The 27,085-nt window shown below is 43.4% G+C and overlaps 1 protein-coding gene across 1 annotated transcript in view; it reads left to right on the forward strand.

Moving 5' to 3' along the window:
- The window catches only part of plch2a (phospholipase C, eta 2a), a 156,989-nt gene extending 130,287 nt beyond the window's left edge, over positions 1 to 26,702 (forward strand). Inside the window, exons 22-23 of the mRNA XM_087980397.1 lie at positions 3,423 to 4,353; positions 20,706 to 26,702. Of these exons, the coding sequence (XP_087836523.1) occupies positions 3,423 to 4,353; positions 20,706 to 22,513 (2,739 nt within the window). The 3' untranslated portion in view covers positions 22,514 to 26,702. The remainder of the gene's footprint in view (positions 1 to 3,422; positions 4,354 to 20,705) is intronic.
- Positions 26,703 to 27,085: the final 383 nt, after the last annotated feature.

Genomic DNA, 27,085 nt, shown 5'->3' on the forward strand with positions numbered 1-27,085 from the left:
CCACTGGTGACAAACCTGTAACCCACAGAAAATCGACTTCAGAGATAGATAACATTCCTGACACGAGCTAGGTTTGCAATGACAGACTCTTTAATTGGACTGCTGAGCATTTTCACAGTACGAGTGGGCACAGTTCAACTGTTTCACACACACACTGTTCCCTTTGTTGAAACCCTTGTGACAACTCTGCTAACAAACAGGTTGAGGTCTTAAACAAACAACTTCAAGTTGACAACATTATGGAATTATAAAGTGGCAATTGAACATTGTTGTTGCACAAATCACACAGCATGGAATCAGACCCTTCAGTTGAACCTGTCCATGCTAACCAGGCTTCTCAAACTAAATTAATTCCATTTGCCGGCATTTGGCCCATATCCCTCTAAGTCATTCCTATTCAAGTACCTGTCCAAATGTCTTTTAAATGCTGTAATTGTACCTGCATCTACTTCCTCTGGAAGCTCATTCCATACATGCGCCACATTCTTTGTGAAAAGGTTGCCCTTCAGGTCACTTTTAAATCTTTCCCCCTAAACCTATGCCCTCGAACTCCCATGTCCTGTGGAAAAGACCTCTGCTGTTCACCTTATTTATGCCTCTCATGACTTTATAAACCTCTATAAGATCACCCCTCAACCTCATATACTCCAGGGATAAAAGTCCCAGTCTATCCATCCTCTCCTTATAACCCAAACCTGATGAAGGGTGCTCCCCAAACCATTGACTCTCTTGCTCCTCAGATGCTGCTTGACCTGATGTGTTTTATCCAGCTCCATTTTTTATCAATTCTGGCTTTCCAGCATCTGCAGTCCTCACTATCTCCAATCCCTTCAGTCCCACTAACATCCTCGTAAATCTTTTCTATACCCTTTCCAATTTAATAATGATCTTTCTATAGCAGGGCGACCAGAACTGTATACAGTACTCCAAATATGGCCTTACCACTGTCCTGTATAGCTGCAATATAACATCCCAACTCCTCTACTCAGTGCTCTGACAATGAGCGCAAACTTACCAAGCATTTTCATTACCACTCTGTCTGCCTTTGATGCCACTTTCAAGGAAGTAAATACCTGAACCACTTGATCTCTGTGTTCAACAACACTCCCCAAGGCCCTGCCATTAACTGTGTAAGCACCACCTTGGTTTATCTTACCAAAATGCAATACTTCCATCTGCTACTCCTCAGCCTATTAGCCCAGCTGATCAGGATGCTATTGTACTCCTAGGTAACCTTCTTCACTGGCCACTATACCCTCAATTTTGGTGTCACCCACAAACTTAATAACCACGTCTCCTATATTCTCATCCAAATCGTTCATGTAAATGACAGATAACAGTGGACCCAGCACCAATCCCTGTGGAATACCGCTGGTCACAGGCCTCCACTCTGAAAAACACTCTCCACCACTCTCTGTCTCCTATCATCAAACCAATTTTGTATCCACCTGGTCAGGTCTCCACGTTACAATAAAACTGATTCTAATTCTAATTCATCTATCTTTATTAACAAGTTCACTTGCGAAACTTGTCAAAGGCCTTGCTAAACTCCATATAGGCAAATATAGGCAACATCCACTGCTCTGCCCTCATCTGGCTTGTTGTTTACTTCCTCAGAAATCACAAACAAGTTTATGAGACACGATTTCCCATGCACAAAACCATGCTGACCATCCCTAATCAGTCCATGCCTATCCAAATGCATATAAATCCTGTCTCTCATTATGCCCTCCAACAACTCACCCACCACTGACATCAAACTCATTGGTCTTTTCCTTACAGCCTTTCTTAAATAAAGGCACATTAGCCACCCTCCTCTGTGTGTGTCTCTATGTGTATGCAAGTGTTTGTGTATTTTAGCGTGTGTTGTGAGTGTGAGTTTTGTGAGTATGAGAGTGTGTGATACCTTGTCCAACATTCACAGGGGGTAATGTTTGGTCCTGTACAATGATGAATTGCCAGAACCTGAAACCTCATACACCTTGAAGTCATCTTTAATAAATATGATCTTAAATGTAAAACAGGCTGCTGATTCACTGTGGCACCTGTTCCATGCCATCGCACAGTCTAAATTACCCTCATTCTGTCTGCTGAACCAGGCAGGATGTATACACACAGCCTGTTAAATATTCAACAGAAAATTGTTATTCATTCTTTCACCAATTTATTTATTGTGCTGTTTGTGCCTGGTGTCTTCATTGTAACCATTTCCAGCCTGGGCTTTGGTTCAAAAAATCACCATCATCATTTGTGTGTGATAAATATAAAGACCTTGGCTGAGTTTATTAATACAGTCATTGCATTGAGCAGCATGGGGCTCAGCCTCAGTTAGCCTCCCTCGGCTGAATTAGGATGGGATCTGCTGAAATCAGCCAGGATTCTTTTACATAGCGACAGTGAACACATTTGGACATCAAAGGAGCATAGGTTTGGGTTCATCTGTCAATATTCTGCCACCTGTTTCAGCTTACACAAAAGAAGCAGCCAGTTGACTGAGATCATTAGCACAAGTGAAACTGTATCCCAGTCCTTTCATGACTACAATAGCCCAAATGGAAAGGACAGGAAGAAGGAAACCTGGGGTTGGGGATGAGAAAGCAGCATCATTCCATATCTTTAATCAGTTAGATGCATCAACAAGTTAATATATTTGCTGGACAACTGGCAGGAGGTAGAGCAGTTTCTTTTCTATACCAGGGCCTAGTTGATGCCTCACTGATAGCGCCAATGTGCTGAGTGAATTACATTAACGTTAGTCACAGGATTTAACAGATATAATTCCCAGGGGGTACCCACTGACACTGGCCTAGTGACAGTCAATTTGAATAAATGAAAGTAACTCATATTACCATGTACTGAGACATATTGACACCTCACTATTGGTATGTTTTGAAATGTTCTCCTGAGAATCTTGTCCAGTGGAACTATTACTCTGAGCCCAATGTGAATTATTGAAACAATATTTTGAAGCGATCTGCACCATGGGAAACCGGGGAGATTTAATAGTCCTGTTCAAAATAATACAGGGTTTTGGTAGAGTAGGGAAAGAGAAACATTAGGGCACAGATTTAGGGACCACATGAGCAGCTGACAGCAACATGAAGATAAATTGTTTTATGTAGTGGGTTATAATCTAGAATGCACGGGCAATGGAAATAGATTGGAATATTGTTTTCAAAGAGGAATGGAGTAAATACCTGAAGAGGGAATATACTTTCAGAATGATGGGGAAGATGTTGGGAAAAGGGACGCCTTTGATAATTCTTTCCAAGAACGGGTCAAATGGGCTCTTTCAGTGCCACACGATACATTGGACCCAACTTCAAATTGGTCTGAAGTCATATCTGGGATTATATCAGCCTGAAGTTAAGATTGATTCTTAAAATGGTTCTTTTGTTTGTTTGTATTTCTCTTTTCCACAGATCAAGCAAGTCATGGGGTTAAAGGGCCTTTTCCACAGAAATCCAAAGCAGGCTTCACTCGACAGTCATGTTGCTGGACTGCTCACTCGCAAACCCTCTTTTAGCAGCCAGATCCTCCGCAGGACAGCCAGTGCCCCCACCAAAGGGCAACCGAAGAGCAAAAAGGGCTTTCCTCAAATCGTTCTAGATACCAAAGACTACAGTTCAGAGGGAGCGAGTGAGTCTGATGATACATCCCAGCCTCGGTTTGAGCAGGATGCTGGATGTGCTGAGACTGCTCTGGAAGGTGCTGACAAGGCTGGCACCGATGGGGAAGTGCAGACAGAGGCCTTTAAAGGTAAGGGGATGAGCCAGGGGTCTGGGGAAGGTCAGAAGCCACGTGCGACTACGGGTGTGGTATTTAGCGAGCCGTTAAGGCGGGCGCATCGAGTGCGCATACTGGACCCTGAGGAGCAAAGGCAAGGCGTATTTACCAGGTGTGCCATAAATGGCTGCGGTAGGATTGGCATGGCCACCAATTGCATGAAATGCGTCATTGGCTCTAGAGAGAGCCCAGATCTAGAACGCAAGTGGAAGGAGCATGTCCACCAGCCAGGTAGCCTGGCAACGGCTAAGCAGGCACATCAGCACGGTTCGTCCGAGCACGAGCGGTTAATTCCCGCGGTCCAATGCCAACCCAAGCAGAGGTGGCGATGCCAGCTTGTCCACAGTGTCGGCTGCAGCAGCGGAGAGGTCGACCAATTGGAGGTCACCAGCAAGGGCTGTGACTCACCCGAGTCTCAAAGCCTGGAGGGTGTGGGCGGTCTGGAGCACTCGTACCACTTGGCACAGAACCCTCAGAGGTGTCCGGGCACTCTACAACGTGAAATGAACTCTTTGTTTGTACAAAAGATGGAGGAAATCCGAAGCAAGTCTCCAATCTTTTCCACTGGTAAGACCTGAACGGACCATTTTGTTGACCCATCTTTTGCTTTGTAGATGATCCAGTTCCTCTGGCCAGTGTCACCCATGTCCAGCCAAACCCTAAATCCACTCACTGAGCCAGAATACCGCAACTACTTCCAATTTTGTATTCTGTTACCTCTTGAGAAAGCTTGCACAATGTGGAAGTGAAATCTTAAGTTCCGGTTGTTTTTTTTTCCCAGTTTCTCATGCGCTACCTGCCCACCCAGAATTGCAAAGAGTTATTATCTTTCTTTTCCTTTAAAATATGTTTTCAAATGATTCACACCAGCTAAATAATGAAACTTGGTGATGGGTGTATGGATTTAGATAGCCTGAGGTTTTGGTGGGTGGAGATCTAAATGGTCTCCTCACAACCAGATGGTCACATCTCCAATTTACATTCTGTCTGAATTTCTCTAAAGTGTTAAGATCCTTAATCTCCTAGTGTCTCCAAAGTGGAAAAGCATTGCAGTGCTTGCTAATTTAACCAAATGTAGATGGAGATAAGCAGGATACTGTACAGACCAACAAGGTTTGAGCCCTGCTGACATAACCAATCTCAGCCAGTAGTCAGGATTTATAAATTAGTCTTAGATGCAATCATGCTTGCAATGTGATGCGACCCTGGCCTCATAGTTCACTAAAACCTAACCCAACTTTCATCCCATCATCAATTGTCAAAAGGTGGTATACAGGCCAGGTCTAAGTGGATGATTTCCAATTGAACAGACAAGTGAGAGGGCCCATTGACATTAGAGGAAACGTGAAGGATCTAGAACAATAGGAGGAAAAACAGCTTCACCCAGGTAGAGTTGTGAGGCCATGGAGCTACCTCCAGGACTTGTGGTAGAATTAGGAACATTCAAGATTGGATTGAAAGGAAAAAGATGCTTAAATGTGATCAGACTATTTATTCAAAATGGAGGGTAAAGGAGAGAAAGCTAAACCAGACCAGGAACCAGAGCAGTTTCGATAAATATATGAGATCCAGGTTTAACAAATAAGTTCCTACATTTTTAAACAATTGAGCTTCCTCCTTTCTTCTTCACTGACACCACCAAATACCTTTGGCTGAAATGTGGAAATGAATGACTTGGTGATGTGCTGAACCCTCATGTTAACCTGAGGTTGCCGGGAGGCAAAAGTCAGCAGAGATCAAGGGGATTTGATGTGATTTTATTTCCAGGCTGTATTTCACTGTCATCACTTGGATCCCCACCCAATGGCATCTCGAGCCTGCCCCATCATTCAATTTGATCATCTCAAATCCACCTTCCCAACAAATATCTCTCTGTCAGTACTGAACATACTCAATGATTGGAACATTTACTAACTTCTGGAGTGGACAATTCCAAAGATTCATAATTCCGTGTGGAGAAAGTTCTCCTGATCTCAGTCAGAAGCCACACGACACCAGGTTGTATTCCAATATATCTATTCAAAATCACAGGCTTTCAGAGCGTTGCTCCTTTGTCAGGCATGAATTTATGGGTGGAGAGACGGTGGCGGGATGATTCCAGTCAATTAACATTGTCAAAAGATAAGTACAAAGTCTTTTGGCACTCATAATTGCGTGGAATTATTTCGCTGTTGTTTCTCCGCTTATAAGTTCTGTACCTGTGCGCTTGCCTCCACTTCACCTGATAAAGGAACGGCACTCTGAAAGCTTGTACTTCCAAATAAACCTGTTGGACGATAACCTGGTGTTGTGTGATTTTTAACTTTGTCCACCCCAGTCCAACACCGACATCTCCTGAGCAAGTGCTTCTCACGATGTTAACAACCCAGCCAGGGAAACGATGTTTCAGTGTCCACCCTGTCAAGTCATTTTATTATCTTTTGTTTCAATACATCACCTCCTACTCTTTTCAACTCGAGAGTTTATCTGTCTAATTTATGAAATCTTTCATCATGGACAACCTTCTCATCCCGGGAACCAACCCAGTGAGTCTTTTGCAGAACTGCCTCCAAAGAAGTAGATCCTTTTTTTAAATGTGGAGATCAAAACGGCCCACAATTCACAGAATCATTGCGTCATACAGCATGGAAACAGATGCCTCAGTCTAACGTGTTCATGCCAATCAGTTTTCCAAACTAAACTAGTCCCATTTGCCTCCATTTGGCCCATATGCCTCTAAACCTTCCCTGGCATGTACCTTTCCAAGTGTTTTTTAATTGTACCCACCCATCACCACTTCCTCTGGTGGCTCGTTCCATACTCTCACTACCTTCTGCGTGAAAACATTGCCCCTCAGGTCCCTTTTAACTCTTTCCCCTCTCACCTTAAACCTATGCCCTTTTGATTTGAACTCCTCTACCCTGGGGAAACGACCTTTGCTATTCACCTTTTCCATGCCTATCATGACTTTGTAAACCCCTAAGAGGTCACCCCTCAATCTCCAACGCTCCAGGGAGAAAAGTCTTAGCCTCTCCTTATAACTAAAACCCTCCAGTCACAGTAACATCCTTGTAAATATTTCTGTCCCCTTTCCAGTTTAATAACAACCTGCATGTTCCCAACATTTCCTGAAATGGTCATTCTAATCCAATCCCATCAGTTCACAGGTTGGGTTAAAATTGCCCATACATTCCTGTTTTATACCGAAGGAAAAGCTGTGAGAATCTGACCTTTAATGCAGTGCTTCTGTCGACTGGTGTGTGACTTATCTGAATTCCTGTATGTGCTTCCTTGCTCAAATGTTGCTTGCTGATGAGTTTAACAGTTTGTAATGTTCTGCCCTTGCTGCCACTTGCAGTGGACAACTGACTTGGAGAGCAACACAAAGGTAATCATCTGTTCCCCTTGGATTTTCCTTCTTGCTTCATTGAATCTGTTACCGAAGTGAATGATAAGCACTTGGCTTCGAATCTGATTTGGACAAAGATGTCCCAGTCCTGGCCCAGGATGATGGAGTCAAGGGGGTGGGGGGGGGGGAGGCGATAGCGGGAGGTAGGAGCTGCCTCTATCACATTTGTCAATAACATTTACAGACTTATAAAAGCCACATAAAGAGCAGGCGATCAGGAGAGAGAGCAGGAGAAACACCTTCTGCACCCAAGGATTAATTAGGATGGCTTTATTCTTGAAGCATGAGCATTTAGTTGCTAATTGTAATAGAGTTTTAAAACATATACACCATAAGGGAAATGTTAAGGCACCCAGTGGTCTTTCTCAATCTGACCCAGTGGATAGCATTCTTACCTCTGAATCAGCAGATTGTGGAGTCCAAGTTCCACTCCAAAGACTTAAGCACGTAATCCAGGCCAACAGAGTACCAAAGGTATGCTACCTTGTCAGAGATGCCAATTTATGGCTGGATATTGAATCAAGCCTCTGACTGAGTTCTCAAATAAATGCAAAAGATTCCGCACCATTATTCTGAAGATGATCAGTGGAGTTTTCCCTCACTTCATGGATAATACTTTATCCCTCAATCAACTTCACTAAATCAAATTGTCTGGTCATTATTGTGTCATAGTCTGTAAGATCTTGTGTTTGCAAATTGGCTGCCGCACCTCCTACACTACAATAGTGACTACACTTTAAAGAAATAGTCTATTGGCTGGAAAGTTCTTTGGGATTTCCTGAGGTCATGAATAACTCAATATAAAATAACATAATCTTAGAAATAGGAACAGGAGTAGATCATTTGGCCCCTTGAATTTGTACCATCATTCTGTTTGATCGTGGCTGATATTTTACATTATCTCCATATTCCTGTGCAATCCTTGATTCCCTTAGTGCTCAAAAATGTATCCATCCCTGCTCTGGATATATTCATTGGCTAAGCATTAACAGCATTGTGATCGAGTAGTTAAGGCAAAGGTTTAGAAATCCGCGCATGATTGAATTCTGCCAACTACGTTCCATGCTCTGGGGTGGCGCAGTGGCTCAGTGGTAAGCACTGTTGCCTCACAGCATCACGGGCCCAGGTTCAATTCCACCCTCGGGCAACTGTCTGTGTTGAGTTGGCACATTCGCCCTGTGTGTGTGTGGGTTTCCTCCAGATGGTCCTAGAATCATTGAAGAAAGGATTGGGAAGGTGATTCAGGAGATGAGTGACAGTAATAGGGTGGTTGTTATGGGGGACTTTAACTTTCCTGATATTGATTGGGAAAGCTATAGCTCAAGTTCGTTAGATGGGTCAGTGTTTGTTCAATGTGTGCAGGAGAGTTTCCTGACACAATATGTAGACAGGCCAACAAGAGGTGAGGCCATACTGGATTTGGTTCTGGGTAACGAACCAGGCCAGGTGTTAGAATTAGAGGTAGGTGAGCACTTTGGGGATAGTGACCATAATTCGGTGATTTTTACACTCGTGATGGAGAGGGATAAGTGTGTACTACAGGGCAAGAATTATAGCTGGGGTAAGGGAAATTATGATGCGGTGAGGCATGATTTAGGATGTGTGGCTTGGAAAAGTAGACTCCAAGGCAAGAGTGTAAATGATATGTGGAACTTGTTCAAGGGGCAACTATTGAGTGTCCTTGATAATTATGTACCTGTCAGGCAGGTAGGAAAGGGTCGTGCGAGGGAGCCGTGGTTTAATAAGGAATTGGAATCCCTTGTTAAATGGAAGAGGGCGGCCTATCTCAAGATGAGACGTGAAGGTTCAATTGGGGCGATTGAGAGTTATAGGGTAGCCAGGAAGGACCTGAAGAGAGAGCTAAAAGCAGCAAGGAGGGGACATGAAAGGTCCTTAGTAGATAGGATTAGGGAAAACCCTAAGGCTTTCTATAGGTATGTTAGGAATAAAAGAATGACTAGGGTAGGAATAGGTCCAGTCAAGGATAGTAGGGGGAAGTTGCGTGTGGAGGCGGAAGAGATTGGGGAGACACTGAATGAATACTTTTCTTCAGTATTCACTCAGGAACAGGGCATTGTTGTCGATGAGAATACTGAGGCACAAATAAGTAGAATGGATGGCTTTGAGGTATGTAGAGAAGAGGTGTTGGAAATCCTGGAAAAGGTGAAAATAGATAAGTCCCCTGGGCCTGATGGCATTTATCCTAGGATTCTCTGGGAAGCAAGGGAGGAGATTGCAGAGCCATTGGCCTTGATTTTTATGTCCTCTTTGTCTACAGGAGTAGTCCCAGAAGACTGGAGGATAGCAAATGTGGTTCCCTTGTTCAAAAAGGGGAGTAGGGATAGCCCTAGTAACTATAGGCCGGTGAGTCTCACTTCTGTTGTGGGCAAAGTCTTAGAGAGAATTGTAAGGGATAGGATTTATGCACATCTAGATAGGAATAATGTGATCAAGGATAGTCAGCATGGTTTTGTGAAGGGCAAGTCGTGCCTCACAAACCTTATTGAATTCTTTGAAAAGGTGACGAAGGAGGTTGATGAGGGGAAAGCGGTAGATGTGGTATATATGGATTTTAGTAAGGCGTTTGATAAGGTTCCCCATGGTAGGCTACTGCAGAAAATACGGAGATATGGCATTGAGGGTGAGTTGGAGGTTTGGATTAGGAATTGGCTGGATGGAAGAAGACAGAGGGTAGTAGTTGATGGCAAAGTTTCTTCATGGAGTGCCGTCACTAGCGGTGTTCCGCAAGGATCTGTTTTGGGACCATTGCTGTTTGTCATTTTTATAAATGACCTGGAAGAGGGGTTAGAAGGTTGGGTGAGCAAGTTTGCGGATGACACGAAAGTCGGAGGAGTTGTTGACAGTGAGGAAGCATGTGGCAGGTTACAGCAGGATATAGAGAAGCTGCAGAGCTGGGCAGAAAGGTGGCAGATGGAATTCAATGTAGCTAAGTGCGAGGTGATTCACTTTGGGAAGAATAACAAAAAGATGGGGTACTGGGCTAATGGTCGGATACTTGGTAGTGTGGATGAGCAGAGGGATCTTGGTGTCCATGTACACAGATCTCTGAAAGTTGCCACCCAGGTAAATAGTGCGGTGAGGAAGGCATATGGCGTACTGGCTTTTATTGGTAGAGGAATTGAGTTCCGGAGTCCTGAGGTCATGATGCAGTTGTATAAGACTCTGGTACGGCCGCATCTGGAATATTGTGTGCAGTTTTGGTCGCCATACTATAGGAAGGATGTGGAGGCATTGGAACGGGTGCAGAGGAGGTTTACCAGGATGTTGCCTGGTATGGAAGGAAAATCGTATGAGGAAAGACTGAGGCACTTGGGGCTGTTTTCACTAGAGAAAAGAAGGTTTAGGGGTGACTTGATTGAGGTGTACAAGATGATTAGGGGGTTAGATAGGGTCGACAGTATGAACCTTTTCCCGCGTATTGAGTCGGGTATTACAAGGGGGCATAGCTTTAAATTAAGGGGGGGTAGATATAGGACTGATGTTAGGGGTAGGTTCTTCACTCAGCGAGTCGTTAGTTCATGGAATGCCCTGCCAGTAACAGTGGTGGACTCTCCCTCTTTATGGGCATTTAAGAGGGCATTGGATAGGTATATGGAGGATAGTGGGTTAGTGTAGTTTAGGTGGGCTTGGATCGGCGCAACATCGAGGGCCCAAGGGCCTGTACTGCGCTGTATTCTTCTATGTTCTATGTTCTATGTTCTATTCCTCCCTCAAACCAAAAGATGGGAAGGCTAAGTGGATTGTCTATGTTAACTTGCCTGCAGTGTCCAGGGATGTGTAGATTAGGTGGATTAGCCATTGGAAATGCAGGGTTACAGGGATAGGGTAAACAGGTAGATCTGGGGGATTATGCTTCGATGAGCTCGATGGCCCAAATCACATGCTTCCACACTGTAGAGATTCTTTGATAAGCTCCTTGGGAAAGAGTATTCCATAGATTTGCAACCTGAGAGGAGAAATTTCTCTTTGTGTCAGCTCAAAATGTCCAAAACCCTCATCCTAATTCCATACTCTGAAGCCAAAAGAGCAAACCTCTCAGCTGTACCCTGGTGAACCTTCCAAGACTTTGGTGTTTCAATGTGATCGCTTCTCAGTCTTCTACACTTTCGCTCCTCATAGGACAACTCCCTCGCCGCAATTCTTTCTCCCAGACATGTACAGCACAGAAACAGACCCTTCGGTCCAACTCATTCATGCCAACCAGATATCCCAACCTAATCTAGTCCTGTTTGCCTGTACTTGGCCCATATCCCTCTAAACCCTTCCTATTCATATACCCATCCAGATGTCAGTTAAATGTTGAAATTGTACCAGCCTCCACCATTTCCTCTGGCAGCTCATTCCATACACGTACCACCCTCTGCGTGAAAAGGTTGCCCCTTAGACACAGGCGTCCAGTCTGAACAACAACCCTCCACCACCACCCTCTGTCTTCTACTTTTGAGCCAGTTCTGTATCCAAATGGTTAGTTCTCCCAGTATTCCATGAGATCTAACCTTGCTCAATAGTCTCCCATGGGGAACTTTGACGATGCCTTACTGATTAGATCACATCTACTGTTCTGCCCTCATCAATCCTCTTTGTTACTTCTTCAAAAAAAGTTTAAAGCTAGTGTTTGAAATCTCACTTTAGGCAGTTGCAGTCAGTCAGGAATCAACAGCCATTTTGCTGTTTCCTCCAGTGTTTTTTTCAATTTAAAGTCTGCAGGAAAGAGAATTGCATGAGAAACTGGAAGGAGCTACTGTTTTGCACTCACCTGTTTGTGGTCATTCATTATACCCCACTCCTTGGGATCGGTAGAAATCTGAACTGACTCTCATTGGTAACAGGCGAATCAATTAATAGTCTTATGACACAACAGAATTTCAAACCAGATTCCCATATGAGAAAAAGAATACTTACTTGTAATGATGCAGCAACTTTCACAAACTCAGGATATCCCAAAATGCTTTACGGCGAGTGGAATCCTCACTTAAAGTTGTTGTTCTGATCCTGAAAATCCTTGTAATAATACAACAACTTTAAGTGAATCATAGCTTCTTATAGAAATCAATAAAGAAGTCAGAATTAGGTTCCTTCAGACATTTGTTTGCCTTGAAGAATGTGCAAGTTAAATAAATGTACCAGAACATGCACACCTAGAACTATACATTCCAAACTGCAAAACAAAATACATCAATAGTTGTAAAAGGAATACAATTCAATAAACCCTTAATGTGATACAATATTTTAAGAAATATTTTCCAAAAATATACTCAGTTTTATTTTTAGGTTGACTAGGTTCCATCTGGTGGCAGGAATTAGTCACTGCAGGGAGCTGCATTTCTGCCGCGAGATAGAGGCCTTCAGTATGAGTTCAGAGCAGCAGTAAAGAGAAGGAAATGGTTTCAGTGGTGTAGGGAGTGGTCGAAGATAAGGTTAGAAGTTGGCAAGCCTGGGCTTAGGGTCAGGGAGCAGATGGAGCAAGGCCAAGCAGGGGGAAGGGCAGGGTGAGGCAATGCCTGAGGGAAACAAGGAAAGGGCAGGTGGTAGGTGACTCTGGTAGGCAAGGCTGGTGGTGATGTGTGTGGTGGGTTGGGAGTAGAGAGGCATAGAACGCAATAAACCAGAAGTGTCAACATTTTTAGGGAAACAGGCCTTAAAGATAAAATGATGCCAAAGCAAAATGACATTAAGTAGGACAGCTTGAAGCAAGGACATACTGTAATCACCATTGCACTGCAGAGAGACGTGCCAGTCAATTTGCCAACAAGATTTGTTTTGCAATGAAGTCTCTATACCTAACAAGAGTGTGCTTAATATTCACAACAGGTACAGAGCAGAACACCACTCCATTGCCTTTCACTGACGATCCTCAGCCTGATAATCAAAATTCATCTGTACTTAGAACATTTGTCATTTTCAGAAGCATATCAACAGTGCCCATTCTATGATGCAGTATTCATACTGTTGTGTCTAAATGGCCCAACATTGTTCATTAGCATCTTTCTTGAACATCTGTATTTCCATTGTCACAGATTGAATAGCCCAAATGGCCTTCTCCTGTGCTGTCATTAGGTTTAAATCAATTAGTCCAGAGATATTATCACTGCCATCTGGAGCAGCATGGGAGTTGAACCCAAGCTTCTAGTTCAGAGTTCTGGTTCTACCACTGCAACACAAGAGGCCTTCCTCCTGTCTTGTATACTTGGGACATCTTTAATGAAACTCAATTTTGGCTTTTTTTAACTTTATACATCAAATTTTATGGTTTAAATAACTTGCTTTTTGATTACTGCACCTTGTTACAAGTAACATTTTCAATGAAAACTGTTAGCACTGTATGTTCAAAGTATATGTGTACATTGATATCTCACTAACTGCAATAGTTGCTATTATTCTAAAGGTCAACCGGTTAAGGAGATTCTCTGGGCACCAAACAAATGTCGATGCTTTTATCATGTTGTGTACACAGGAGACGTCAGTCTGAAAATTCCAGTGTTGAGGATACTTTACTAAAGTGAAATTGTTATGTAAATCCTGAACAATTATTCACCAATTCCCAAGCTGGTCTAAAGAGTTATGCAAATCTTGTATCACTCAAGGTGTTCCACTTAAATAATGAGGGTGAAAATGTAAAGATTGACATTGTATAAAAGAAGGCAAAAGTGAGGACTGCAGATGTTAGAGATCAGAGTCCAGATTAGAGTGGTGCTGGAAAAGCACAGCAGGTCAGGCAGCATCCGAGGAGCAGGAAAATTGATGTTTCGGGCAAAAACCCTTCATCAAAGAAGTTTTTCATCAGCACAATCTAAGTTTTAGTGTGCATGTCTGTATGCATGGTTGTGTGTGCATGTACCATTGTTTGGGGGCATGCATGCATGTTCATTATGAAGTTGTAGTGCATCTCGACAAAGTGCAGCATGGTAAAACTTTGGCTCTAATCAAATACTAAATTGGTCAAGAGGCCACTTATGATTCTCACTTCCTTTAAACAAGGCTTTTGTAGGCCAAGATGTGAACATCTAGGTGGGGATTTGAGTCTCCCTGATAACTTTTTGAGTGACCTTATTGGTCAGGCAGTGATGTTGCTGGAACTTTCATGGTCTAAACCACAGCAATCTTACATTGTGCACTAACATTGAGTCGCTATAGATAGACACAGTGATGGGAATACATCACTAACCACTGTTGAGCACATTTCCCTTAACCATTTGGCTAAAATTGATCAAGCTACCTCTCCAGACGAACAATAATCTGACATTGCAGAATTCATTAAATCTTTCAGCAATAAATATAAAATAATGCTAACTTGTGTGGCATTTTGTGAAGAAATTGTTCACAAGACAAATACCATCCAATCAATACAATATAAATTGGAGCCAATGATAAGCAATAAGTAAACCACAAAGGCAGGACAGGATTGAGTGCAGAAATGAACTCTGTGTTGCAGGCACTGTGGCTATTCTGACAAATGTTGGAAAGCCTCCAAGAGTGTCGGGTAAACAAGCACATGATGTTTTTGTTTTGCAATAGTATGTTGTGTTCTCTGTTAAGTTTGCACTTTTCCTTCAAGTAATTTGCTCCAAGGGCCAGGAAGCAGTGATGCAATAATGTTACGCAAGCTAAGAGAAGCTTCACCTGTTACCATGGTGATCGCATTTTGATGGATCTACTTGTTTGGAACAAACAATGACCCCTCCCCCCCACCCCCAGTGGCACAATGAATACAGCTACCAAGAAAATGTCAGAAAGGGTCAACTCCCATCGGGGTAGTAACAATTTCAACTTTTCTCCCTCCCCTCCACCTGAAGTAGACTGGAAAGTTTGCAAGTTAACATTTATTGGGGGATCTGTCCAGTGGTGTCCTACTCCAGTGGTGCCATCTTCCATTTAAATCTGTTATTCCAATCGGGAAGAGGATGTAAAATGATTGCAAAACAAGTAAGCAGGAAGTCGAATCCATTTTAAAGATCAAATAGCAACCGGCAATGTCCTCCCACCAGAGCTCTTCACAAAGTTACCACAATGTTATTCCAATCAAAACCCAAGGTGACACATGTGGAGTCAACCATAGGCGGAAACTTGGTTGGCACCAGTTCAGTGCCCTCTGAGGGGCAGCACCCATAAGACAATGATGTTCAATGTCACCATCGCTTGGGGATTGACCAAACGAATCTCTCTCTGCTTCTTCACCTTCACCTACTGAAAAGGCAGCATTAGACAGCATGAATGACTTCTGAAATGAATTGACGCCCTTACCATTCAGGTATTGGTTGCAACAGAACGATATCAACATTTACACGCACTAGGGTCAGGTGGAATTTTGAATATTGAGAGGTCTGAAGTGACATAATTTGGCAGAATCTATGACTCTATAAATGGTAGGGAGAGGCAATACAGATTTAATGGCATGGTCTTGAAAGAGTGTGCAGGGACAGAGGGACCTTGGGATGCACGCATCAGGACACAGTGAGAGTGTGTTTAACAAAGAATATGCGACCTTGGGTTTCATAAGTAGAGCCATTGAGTACAAAAGCAGGGAGGTTCTGCTGAATCATTATAGAGTTGTATAGCCCCAACTAGAACACTGCATCCAGTTCAGGGCAGCACCTTTTAGAAAAGATGCGAAGGTCCTGGAGACTGTGCAAAGGAGATTTACCAAAATAGTTCTGGGGTGGGCAGGGTTCTTTTAGTTACAAACTCAGGTTGGAAGGGTAGGCTTTGTTCTCCTTGAGTAAAGGAGATTAAAGGTAGATTTGATCGAGGCACACTGAGATCGTGACAGGCTTAGATAAGAAAACTGTCCCATGAGCTGACGGTATAGGCACTGGGGGACAAATTTAAAATTTTGGGGATAAGAGATGCAGGAGATTGTGAGGAAGAACCTTCTGACACAGTAAATGATAATGACCAGCAACTCACCACCCATGAGGTGTGATGGAAGTGGAGAACATCAATCATTTCAAAAGGAAATTGGATGGACATTGGAAGGAAATATACTTGATTAGATTCCCTACAGTATAGAAACAGGCTTTATGGCCCAACCAGTCCACAGCAATCCTCTAAAGAGTAACCCGTCCAGACACATTCCCCTACCCTACATTTACCCCTGACTAATGCCCCTAACACTATGGGCAATTTAGCATGGCCAATTCACCTGACCTGCACAACTTTGGATTGTGGGAGGAAACCTACACAGACATGGGGAGAACGTGCAAACTCAGCACAGACAGTTGGCTGAGGCAGGAATTGAACCCAGGTCCATGGCACTGTGAGGCATTAATGCAAACCACTGAGCCACCATGCCACTTGCTTAGCTATTGGGATCAAGCTGGCATGTGGGACTGACTGAGTTGCTCCACAGGGACAGTATAGATTTGACGGACTGAATGACCACTTCCTGCACCATAAATGACTCCATGACTCTCCTCAAGTACCACCTATTTTGTTCTATGATACTGTGGGTTGAATCTTTTCAGAAAGATAAAGCTCTCTTGACAGCACAATGTGTTATTAATGCAAAGATCAGTCAGTATGTGGCGAGTGGGGGGTGGGGGAGGGGAAACAAACACAATGAGTTGTGCACCCTAGAACCTGCTGGTCAGTTTATTCCATTCTGATGCTTGCTTCACACAAAGAGCAGCCTGATCTTCCCTGTTATTTTTAAGAACCTACTGTCGAAATTAGGGGATTATAATGAATAGTGTAAGTACTCTTTTAACAATGTGACAATTATTTATGACTGCCAATCAATGCCTCTGGCCTAGAAAAGGAAAAGAATTAAACTGGTAAGGCCCATTCCTGAAACTAAAGTGGACAGGTCGGAGGCTGGAAGAACACAGCAAGCCAGGCAGCATCAAAAGTTAGAGAAGTCGACGTATTAGGTGTAACTCTTCTTCAGGACTGGGGTTGGGTGTGGGGGGGGGAGCTGCAGATAAAGGGGGTGGTGGGAGCAGCATAGTGAAGTGGGGATAGGTGAAGATAGGTCAAAGTTACAACCTGGTTGGTCAATGGGGGGAATGAATCCGGTTGGTGGCAGGGAGCAGTGGAAGGGGAGGGGCTGGGAAGGGAGTCGGGAATGGGAAGGAAGGTTATTTGAAATTGGAGAACTCAATGTTGAGTCCTGCAGGCTGTAGGCTGCCCAGGTGGAAGATGAGACGTAGTTCCTCCATTTTGCGGTGTGGTTAATTGTGGCAGTTGAGGAGGCTGAGGATGATCATGTTGGAAGGGAGTGGTTAGCGGAAGTAAAATGGGCGGTGACTGGGAGGGTCAAGAACGGTAAAGTCAGAAAGCCCCTCCCCATCCCTTCCACTGCTTCCTGCCACCAATCGGATCATTCCTCCCATTGACTAACCAGTTCGTACCCTCGACCTGTCTTCACCTATCCCCATTTCACCACCCACCCCCTTTATCTGCAGCTCCCCCCCCACCCCCACACCCACCCCCAGTCCTGCAGAAGGGTTACACCCAAAATGTCAACTTCTCCACCTCCTGGTGCTGCCTGGCTTGCTGTGTTCTTCCAGCCTCCTGCCTGTCCCTCCTGATGCTGCCTGGCTTGCTGTGTCCTTCCAGCCTCCTGCCTGTCCCTCCTGATGCTGCCTGGCTTGCTGTGTCCTTCCAGCCTCCTGCCTGTCCCTCCTGATGCTGCCTGGCTTGCTGTGTCCTTCCAGCCACCTGCCTGTCTAATTTGGATTCCAGCATCGGCAGTTTTTTTTGTCTCCATTCCTGAAACTAGTCATTTGCTGTTTGAGGTTTGAAAGGTTGGATGCTTCATATTTCTTTTATTTTCTCTTTTAATCTAATCATTCATTCTCCCTGTTTGCTGTTTAACGCTAATTCACATTCCTTGTCTGTCATTCCTCGTCTGTCATTCCTCTGTTTCATTTTTAATCCTTAAATTGTGTTACTTAACATCGTGAACTGTTATCAGCTCCGCATCTGGAACAGGTTACAATAAAAATCTTATCTTGCCGAAAGATGCTGGAAATGTCTCAACCCATGGCAATCAGGATGAGATGTCCTATTCTTGGAAGATTTGGCCTATTACATTGTGATGTGCCGTATCGGACTGTACTGTGCTTTATTGGACTACGCTAAGCTACACTGCATTGCTTTGCATTGGGTTTTGATATCTTCTGTTCGATTGTTCAATGCAATAATGGATTGTGCTGTGCTGCCCAGTGGTATTCGACTGTCTTGTGTTGGGCTGTTCAATGCTGTGGTGTGTTAGACCATGCTGTGGTGTGATAGACCGTGCTGTGGTGTGATAGACCGTGCTGTGGTGTGTTAGACCGTGCTGTGGTGTGTTAGACCGTGCTGTGGTGTGTTAGACCATGCTGTAGTGTGTTAGACCGTGCTGTAGTGTGTTAGACCGTGCTGTGGTGTGTTAGACCGTGCTGTAGTGTGTTAGACCGTGCTGTGGTGTGTTAGACCGTGCTGTGATCTGTTAGACCGTGCTGTGGTGTGTTAGACCGTGCTGTGGTGTGTTAGACCGTGCTGTGGTGTGATAGACCGTGCTGTGGTGTGTTAGACCGTGCTGTGGTGTGTTAGACCGTGCTGTGGTGTGTTAGACCGTGCTGTGGTGTGATAGACCGTGCTGTGGTGTGTTAGACCGTGCTGTGGTGTGATAGACCGTGCTGTGGTGTGTTAGACCGTGCTGTGGTATGTTAGACCGTGCTGTAGTGTGTTAGACCGTGCTGTGGTGTGATAGACCGTGCTGTGGTGTGTTAGACCATGCTGTGGTGTGTTAGACCGTGCTGTGGTGTGTTAGACCGTGCTGTGGTGTGTTAGACCGTGCTGTGGTGTGATAGACCGTGCTGTGGTGTGTTAGACCGTGCTGTGATCTGTTAGACCGTGCTGTGGTGTGTTAGACCGTGCTGTAGTGTGTTAGACCGTGCTGTGGTGTGTTAGACCGTGCTGTGGTGTGTTAGACCGTGCTGTGGTGTGATAGACCGTGCTGTGGTGTGTTAGACCGTGCTGTGGTATGTTAGACCATGCTGTAGTGTGTTAGACCGTGCTGTGGTGTGTTAGACCGTGCTGTGGTATGTTAGACCGTGCTGTGGTGTGATAGACCGTGCTGTGATCTGTTAGACCGTGCTGTGGTGTGTTAGACCGTGCTGTGGTGTGTTAGACCGTGCTGTGGTGTGTTAGACCGTGCTGTGGTGTGATAGACCGTGCTGTGGTGTGTTAGACCGTGCTGTGGTATGTTAGACCGTGCTGTAGTGTGTTAGACCGTGCTGTAGTGTGTTAGACCGTGCTGTGGTGTGATAGACCGTGCTGTGGTGTGTTAGACCGTGCTGTGGTGTGTTAGACCGTGCTGTGATCTGTTAGACCGTGCTGTGGTGTGTTAGACCGTGCTGTAGTGTGTTAGACCGTGCTGTGGTGTGTTAGACCGTGCTGTAGTGTGTTAGACCATGCTGTGGTGTGTTAGACCGTGCTATGGCATGTTAGACCATGCTATGGTGTGTTAGATCGTGCTGTGGTACGTTAGACCGTACTGTGGTATGTTAGACTGTGCTGTGGGTGTGCTTGTTTGCACTATGATGAATATTATGTGTTGTCTTTCAATACCGAAGCAACATCTGTTGTCAGTCTGAAGTCTGTTTTGTCCTAATCATCTAAGTGTTTCCACTTATAAGTTATAACTGATTGCATAAACTGGCTTACAGAGTTTATTTGGCACTGAGGGGAAAGGCTACTCCAGTTCAGTGATATTTAGAAATTGAAAGAGATGAAATTATTGATTCATGAATGACCTACAACAGAGCACATGTCTTTTAAAAAAAATACAAATTGTTTTATTTTTATGAAATGTGACTGTTATCCAGAAAAAAACTACTTACGTTTCAAGCTTTTCTAAGGTCTCAAATGAGTAAACCTGCTGGGGGAATTGGTTGTTGTGCTGTATGGAAAGGTTAATAATATCTTGAGCATTTCAGACTAAGTTAAAATGTCCATTGGCTTTCTTAGTCAATATCATGCTAAATTTAAAAGGGTAATTTGGCAATCAGGTTTCATGTATGCTACTCATGACCTAATTCCGATAGTTATTCTCAGTAAAGCTGCAAGTAGAGCTAAAGGAACTGGGGATGGGCTGAATATTGTAGTTTATGATACTTTCCCACTGGTGACCCCTGCTGGAAGTGTATGTGCATTGCTGTTGTGGGGTGCCCAGGGTTTTGGAACCAGCTTTGATGTTTCCCATGAAATGGCCATGAATGTTTGCTGATATACAAGGAGACCCTTTTGAATGAGGAGGCCACAGTGGAGCCTAACCTCCACAAGTGAAGAAGAGCATTGAGAAGAGAGCATGGAGAAACAGGACAGAAAATAACAACTATTTTGAGAACAATTATTGAAAGCCCGTGTCTCAAATCCTAACTTCAGTGTCACAAGGAAATAATCTAACTTTGACTATAGCTGCCTTCCATTCATTGACCTGATCACCACACACAGTGACTGTATGCGAGAGTGTAATGACACTGAATTGACATTTATTGACTGCTCTCTTCTCCTCATCTCCTTGCAGGTGTCCAGCCGTTCTCACATCCAGTTCCAAGCATTCCCATGCACACTCTTGAAACTATTACTGAAGAATCTATGCATTTGGAGGATAGAACTTGCACTGATTCCCAGCAGATGCCCCCATCTATTGTGAGCAGTTCCGGAGAAGAAACCACCAACTCAGAAGAAAGCTTAGTTCTTGAAAGCAGCCCGCCATCACTAAAACAGATGAAGATAATAACCAATAATAACCGAGCAATAAAGACCCCAGAGGTGTCTTGTAGTGAGGAACAATTGGAAAATGGATCTGATTGCCTGGGCAAGGATCTCCTCAAAGGAGGCAACATTTGTCTTGCATTAAATCTCCATGAAGATTCTCAGGATGATGATGGAGCTTCCCAGTTTTCAGATGGTAATGCAAGTTCATGCACTTCCATTGATCACTCCGAAACCACAATGAGCTCTTCTCAAAGCCCAAAAGATCCCTCATTGGCATCAGATGGCCAAGGCAAAGAAAAAGCTGGAATCCTCAGTGACCACCCGTCCCAACTTGATGTTTTACCTACTGGATGTTCATCCAGTAATTCTGTTCAGGAAATGTCTGGTGAGAGATCGGACAGCACAGAGCTAGCTGAATCTCAGAAATGTCCTACGTTTGATTTATTCCCCAGTTCTCCATCACAAGCTGCTCCAAATGGATGTGACAAAAATGCCCCAGGTTGTCTCGTTCGGATAAACGTTCACCCTGATATCGCACGAAGCACTAGTTGTGATGGACGTCTCATTCAAAGTCAACAGACATTCGTGGTGACTCCTATCCAATTGTGCACCTCTCCTGTGCCTGTGGTGTCATCAGATGTTACCATTAATGATAGAATTTGGTGTAAATTGGATTCTGGGAACCACAGAGATAGCATGTCCTCGTCATCCAGTATGTCATCAAATGACACCGTCATTGACTTATCATTACCCAATTTGGCCCGAAAGAGTCTGTCTGATCTGAGCAGCAGGCAGAGTGAAACTTTGGAAGGGCTTGTAATAGATAAGCGAGTAAGGCCTCGATCAGCCACAACCAGTCATGAAATACTCACCCAAGTTAGCAAAAGTAAATCTAACCCTAATTTAAGATCTGACGGTGACCAGCAGCAAATTGATGACCTTCAACCAAAGCCCTTGGGTAAATCATTGCCAACTCCCTGCCAGCCAAGCTCTAGGCGACACACCTGGAGTAGGTTATATATGGAAAGCCTCAAACAGTCTTCCCCAACTCTCAAATCAATAACGCAAAGCAAAAAGGTAGCAGACAGTCCAAGTAAATCAAAGAGCCTGGGAGACCTAACTTCTGATGATATTGTGCCCAGCTTTGACAGCAAGTACAAGAGCATTAGTCGGACCTTTATCACACGGCCCATGCGTGAGCAGCGCAGGGCAGCTGGCATGAAGAGATTCGACCAGGACAATTTGACGGAGCAGCTGAAGAGGATCACAAGCTTCGAACGGGAAAACGATATCACTTCTCCCACCGCTGGCCAACCTCCAGAAACGGAGGACTCCAGCCCAGTTGTCCTGCGCAGATCTTCATCGAGGAGCCAGAGCCGGGTGCGGTACATTGCCAACCGGGCGAAGCAGGCACAGGAACGGCTGCGGCTGCAGAACCTGGGGCAGGGCAACCCGCCCAGCATGCTGGAAGAGAGGGGCAACCCAGAGGGGGCCTGCTGTGATGCCAAGAGCATTTGCACAGATGTGGCTCTGCCCTATCCAGACCCAAATGAAGTCAAGGTCCCAAAAACTGCTGACAACGAGGCTGCGGTCTTCTTCATGCTAAAACTTTAAGAGCTGTTGCAAAGAGAACTTACTGAGTTCAAATAATTCGAAACGCATCAGCAGACTTCAAGAAAGATCGTGTGATGTTTTCACTGCAAGAGCGGCGCTGAGAGGCAACAACATTGGGATTGGGTCCAACTTTTAAAAAGCTGGAATTTGTGCTTTTTTTTATGTTGCACTTCTGGTGTGCCATATTTTGCACAAATATTGCAGTTTGCACTGGAATTTGTAATTTTTTACAATGCAGGTGCAAATTGGTGCAGAAAAAAAGCGCTAAGGATTGCACTAAAAAGGGAAAGGAGAGCGAGATCTAGTGAAAGACAGAAAATAAATTCAGCTCTTAAGAGCTGGCGAACAACTACGTCTTCCTCCTATCAGTGGGGATGTGAAATGTGTGGCAATGGTGTGTATTATCTAATGCTACTCATTTTGAGTCAGACATCAGGCAAAGACGTCTTCAGTTCCTAGGCATTACCATTGTATCTTAGCCCCTATCTGAATACATATTCACAGCGTGATACAACTGCCTGAATTATTTTTTAAAACTATGTATGTGCTTGTGTAAAGATAAAACTGCACGATAATGTTGTTTTTATTTAAAATACAATACCATTAGATTGTTTTAAAATGAATATCACCAAAAGAGAAAGAAAAGGCTGCTGTGTATTTAATAAATGTGCAGCAATGTGTATGTCCAATTTTTCTTTAAAGTGTTGCATGTATTTTAATTGTGATTTTAATACACAACCATGGCTGGCTTACAAAGTGTAGATTTATATTCCACGACCAACCCCATGCACAAAGTGTAACCAGGGCAGCTGCTCCAGATGTGATGATTGTTGTTTTAACCCTTTTCGAGGACAGTTGTAATGAGGTTCTCAGGAGGTGCAACTCTCCGATTCATGTTAGGTGGTTTGAAGCCAGCTGGAGGCCTATTGGGATAAAGGCTCCTTCTGCCTATCCAGAGAAAGTTGTCCAAGGATCTAACTCTGGCTTGTGTTAGGTTAACTGATGTCAAAATGATGTGCAAGTTGGAGCGAAGAAATTGGTCTTCTCAACTCTAGATAGGAAAACAACCCTTGATCACCATCCATTGCAGTGAGTTTGTAAGTGCCTAGGGGTGGACAGTTTGGAAGAAAGTTCCAGATTTCCACTACCTTTCGTGTGAAGAAGTGTTTACCATCATGAAACGTGAATGGCTTGGCATTAGGTTTCATGTTTTACCCTCTTGTTCTGGGCTCAGCGATCCATTTGTAAATAGTTTCTCTCCATCCACCCACTTTTATCCTTGAATCATTTCAAACACCTTGACCAGATCTACCTTTACTCAAGGGAATACAAGCTTAAACTAAGCTGCGAACCACTAGGGAAGGACATATGAACAGATGATAGGATGACAAACCAAAAAGAATGATATGCTCATAAAGGAATCAATGAAAACACCTTCCTCTGATCTTCTGTAAACACTGTCATAAGTTTATCATTAGAATGAGGAAGTGTAATGGAGATGGGATATACTCAATTACCTGGGGTCACTGTCATTATTGCCAGTTTGTAAGTTGTCTTGTCAAGTGTCAAACATCCAATTGCCCCTTAGAAACTGAATGGCTTGTCGGGGTAGGGACTTTGTCGAGGGAAACCCCCCTTGCAGTCCTGATTCAGAACTGAGGCCCAGTGGAGTCTGTGCAAACTGAAACCTTTGGTAAGTTGCACAATATGAGGAGAGTGGTGTTGTTGACTTAGCAAAGCAATTAATTAATGTTCAACAGAACTCAACCTTGACATGACAAAAACCTTCTGACAGAGAACATTAGCATTCTGAGAACCACAGAATTATTAGCATGGGGAAGGAGGCCTTTTGGCTCATTGTATCTTCAGCAGCTTTCCAAATTAACAATCTACTTTGTGCCATTCTCGCATCTTCTTGTACCACTTCATGCTCTTCCTTTACAAACTAATTCACATACAAAGACTTCGCCGGAACCTGTTTCTGACATACTGTTAGGCAGTGCATTCCCCACTACACCACCCACTGCATGAAAAAAGTATGTCTCATGTCATTTTGCTTCTTTCATTAATTACTTTAAATCTCTGCCCTTTATTCCTTGATCCTTTACAAATGGGAACAGTTTCTCACTATCTGTCCATGATTTTGAATATCTTTATTGCATCTCTTCTCGGTATGCTTTTCTCCAAGATCAGTGCAAATTTCTCCAACCCACCTTCCTAACTGAAATTCCCCACTCTGGGACCATTCTTGAGAATCTTTTCTGCACTCCCTCTAATGTCTTCACATCATTCCTAAAGCATGATGCAGTTCTCCAGCTGGGGTTGAGCTAGTGTCCTCTACAGATTCAGCATAACTTCAAAAAGCAGAATACTGTGGATTCTGGTAATTCAAAACAAAAGACAGAAAATTCTGGAAAAACTCAGCAGGCCAGAAAATGTCTACGTAGACAGAGCAACAGTAAATCTCTCAGGCCTTATCAGTTTGATTTTAGTTTCAACATAAACTCCGTGCTCTTGAATTCTAATCTTTTCTGTCTTTCTGTATTGTTGATGTCATTTCAGTCTCTCAAGCATGGCTATGCATAAAGAATTAGGATCCCAATACATTCTCCTTCTGTTAGTGCAGTTACATCATTTCAATAGTATATTCCTCACTTACCTGCTTTACTCATTGGTCAAGGTGGCAACAACAGTTACAAATATTTATATAGTACCTTTAACATAGAATCATCCCAAGCATTTGGCATTGATCCACCAAAGGAAATAAAACCAATCTTTTTTTAAGGACCAGCTTAAAGGATGTTCAGGAAAGAAATTTCAGAGCTGAGGATCAAAAAGCCTGAAGTCATATGCACAAATTGTGAAGTGATTAAAAACTGGGGATCTCAAGAAAGCCAGTTTTGGGGGAACACAGAGAGCTCGGAGGGTTATGAGGCTGGACAGCATTACAGGAAAGAAGAGGAAAGCAGAAGCATACCTCAGAAAAGGAGGAAAATTAAACAAGATGGCTTGGTGTGATGACAGTTATATGGACTGCAGAGTCAATTCTTCCCAATGTTTCTAGATTGGTGTTTATGTCCCATGGTGCCTCCTCCCATTTTGCTTTATCTCACCCTATTTGTAAATCCTTCTATTCATTCACTTCCTGTCTCTGTCATATTTGTTTCACACTCCTTGTGGTGGCAAACTCCACAGTCTAATTTCTATGTACAGAGTCTTCCAAATTACTTATTGCATTTGCTCTTATATTTGTCACCTCCAGATGGAGTATTCCCACAAGTGGAATCATCTTCCATAAATCCCTATAAACTGTGTCTGTTGGAACTCACCATAATCTATCAGGTCTCTCCCCATACTTTCAGCCCCAACAGTTTTGTCAACCTTCCCAGCTAATCATAACTGCTCGATTCTGCTATCCTTCTCAGTGTCAATGCCGTGGCTCAGTTGGTAGGAAAGAATTAGACTCTGTATTAATTGTTGACATCATCTCATTGCCCAAAGATCGCTCAGGTATCCAGAGGAATTATGAAGATCCTACCCTTCCCATTACACTGGTTGTAAACCTCTGAACTTTAGTGAAAGTTGAACTTCACAGTTCAATGAGGATTGATTTAATTTGGTTTGGAAAGACCAAGTCTAACTGTAGGCATTAAAGAATTAAATCATTCATTCATTCATTCATAATTGTCTTCATGCACTAATTCCAAGAATGTTTCCATCTTTGATTTTGTAAATTTTATTTTGCAACATTGTACCTTACAGATTGATCACTGGTTGCACTATCCCTTGCATGATGTATTGTTTCAACCAGAGATGTTCTAGATAGTGTTAATATTCAAAATGCAGAAGAGCCTAATTTTAGGACTGAAATGCATACTGGGAGCATTTTTAATTTTGGTTCTTTTGTTTTAAATGTCTGATTAAAAAGTAATAATTGAATGTTTCAGGTTATGAAATGAGAATGTCTTGTTTCCAGATATCTTGGATGTAATATTTCACTTGACGCACAGTATCTTCCATGTACATTACTGAGAGTCATGAATGTGATATGTCCACATGGCAAAAAAAGTACAGAATAAAAATATGTATCTTCCTACCACTTTGATAATCCTGCAGCAGCTATCTGCGATTTTAAACACTATTTGTAATTAAACTATTGTATCAATCAAATAAAATGCAATGAAGTTTGCTGTAATTGTCCTCATTCAGGTTTATCACACTGGAGGCCCCCGTCCATTCTCCAACTAAACCTCTTCCAGTCTGAATAACACACTTAATAATGAGGCCAATTGACTGAGCGACTGTGGTCTGCTTCTAATAAATTCCAAAAAAAGTCTGCTGTGTTGTGCAGCTGCAATTCTATGTTGCAGTAATACTGTAAAACTCTGCTCCAATAATATTGCAAACCTTACTCTTGCAACAGCCACAGATTGTATCCCTATAACTCCTTTTACCGTTGTAGAACATCCTTGCCACTTCATAAGAGCATCTCACACACATGATTTGGTGCTGAGTGACCTAATTAGATATTAGGACAGATGATTAAAAGCCTGATCATTGAGCTTGGTTATA

Source organism: Chiloscyllium plagiosum, unplaced genomic scaffold (assembly GCF_037043375.1).
Source record: "Chiloscyllium plagiosum isolate Xiang-an unplaced genomic scaffold, Cpla_swu_hap1 HiC_scaffold_37, whole genome shotgun sequence".
Lineage (NCBI taxonomy): Eukaryota > Metazoa > Chordata > Chondrichthyes > Orectolobiformes > Hemiscylliidae > Chiloscyllium > Chiloscyllium plagiosum.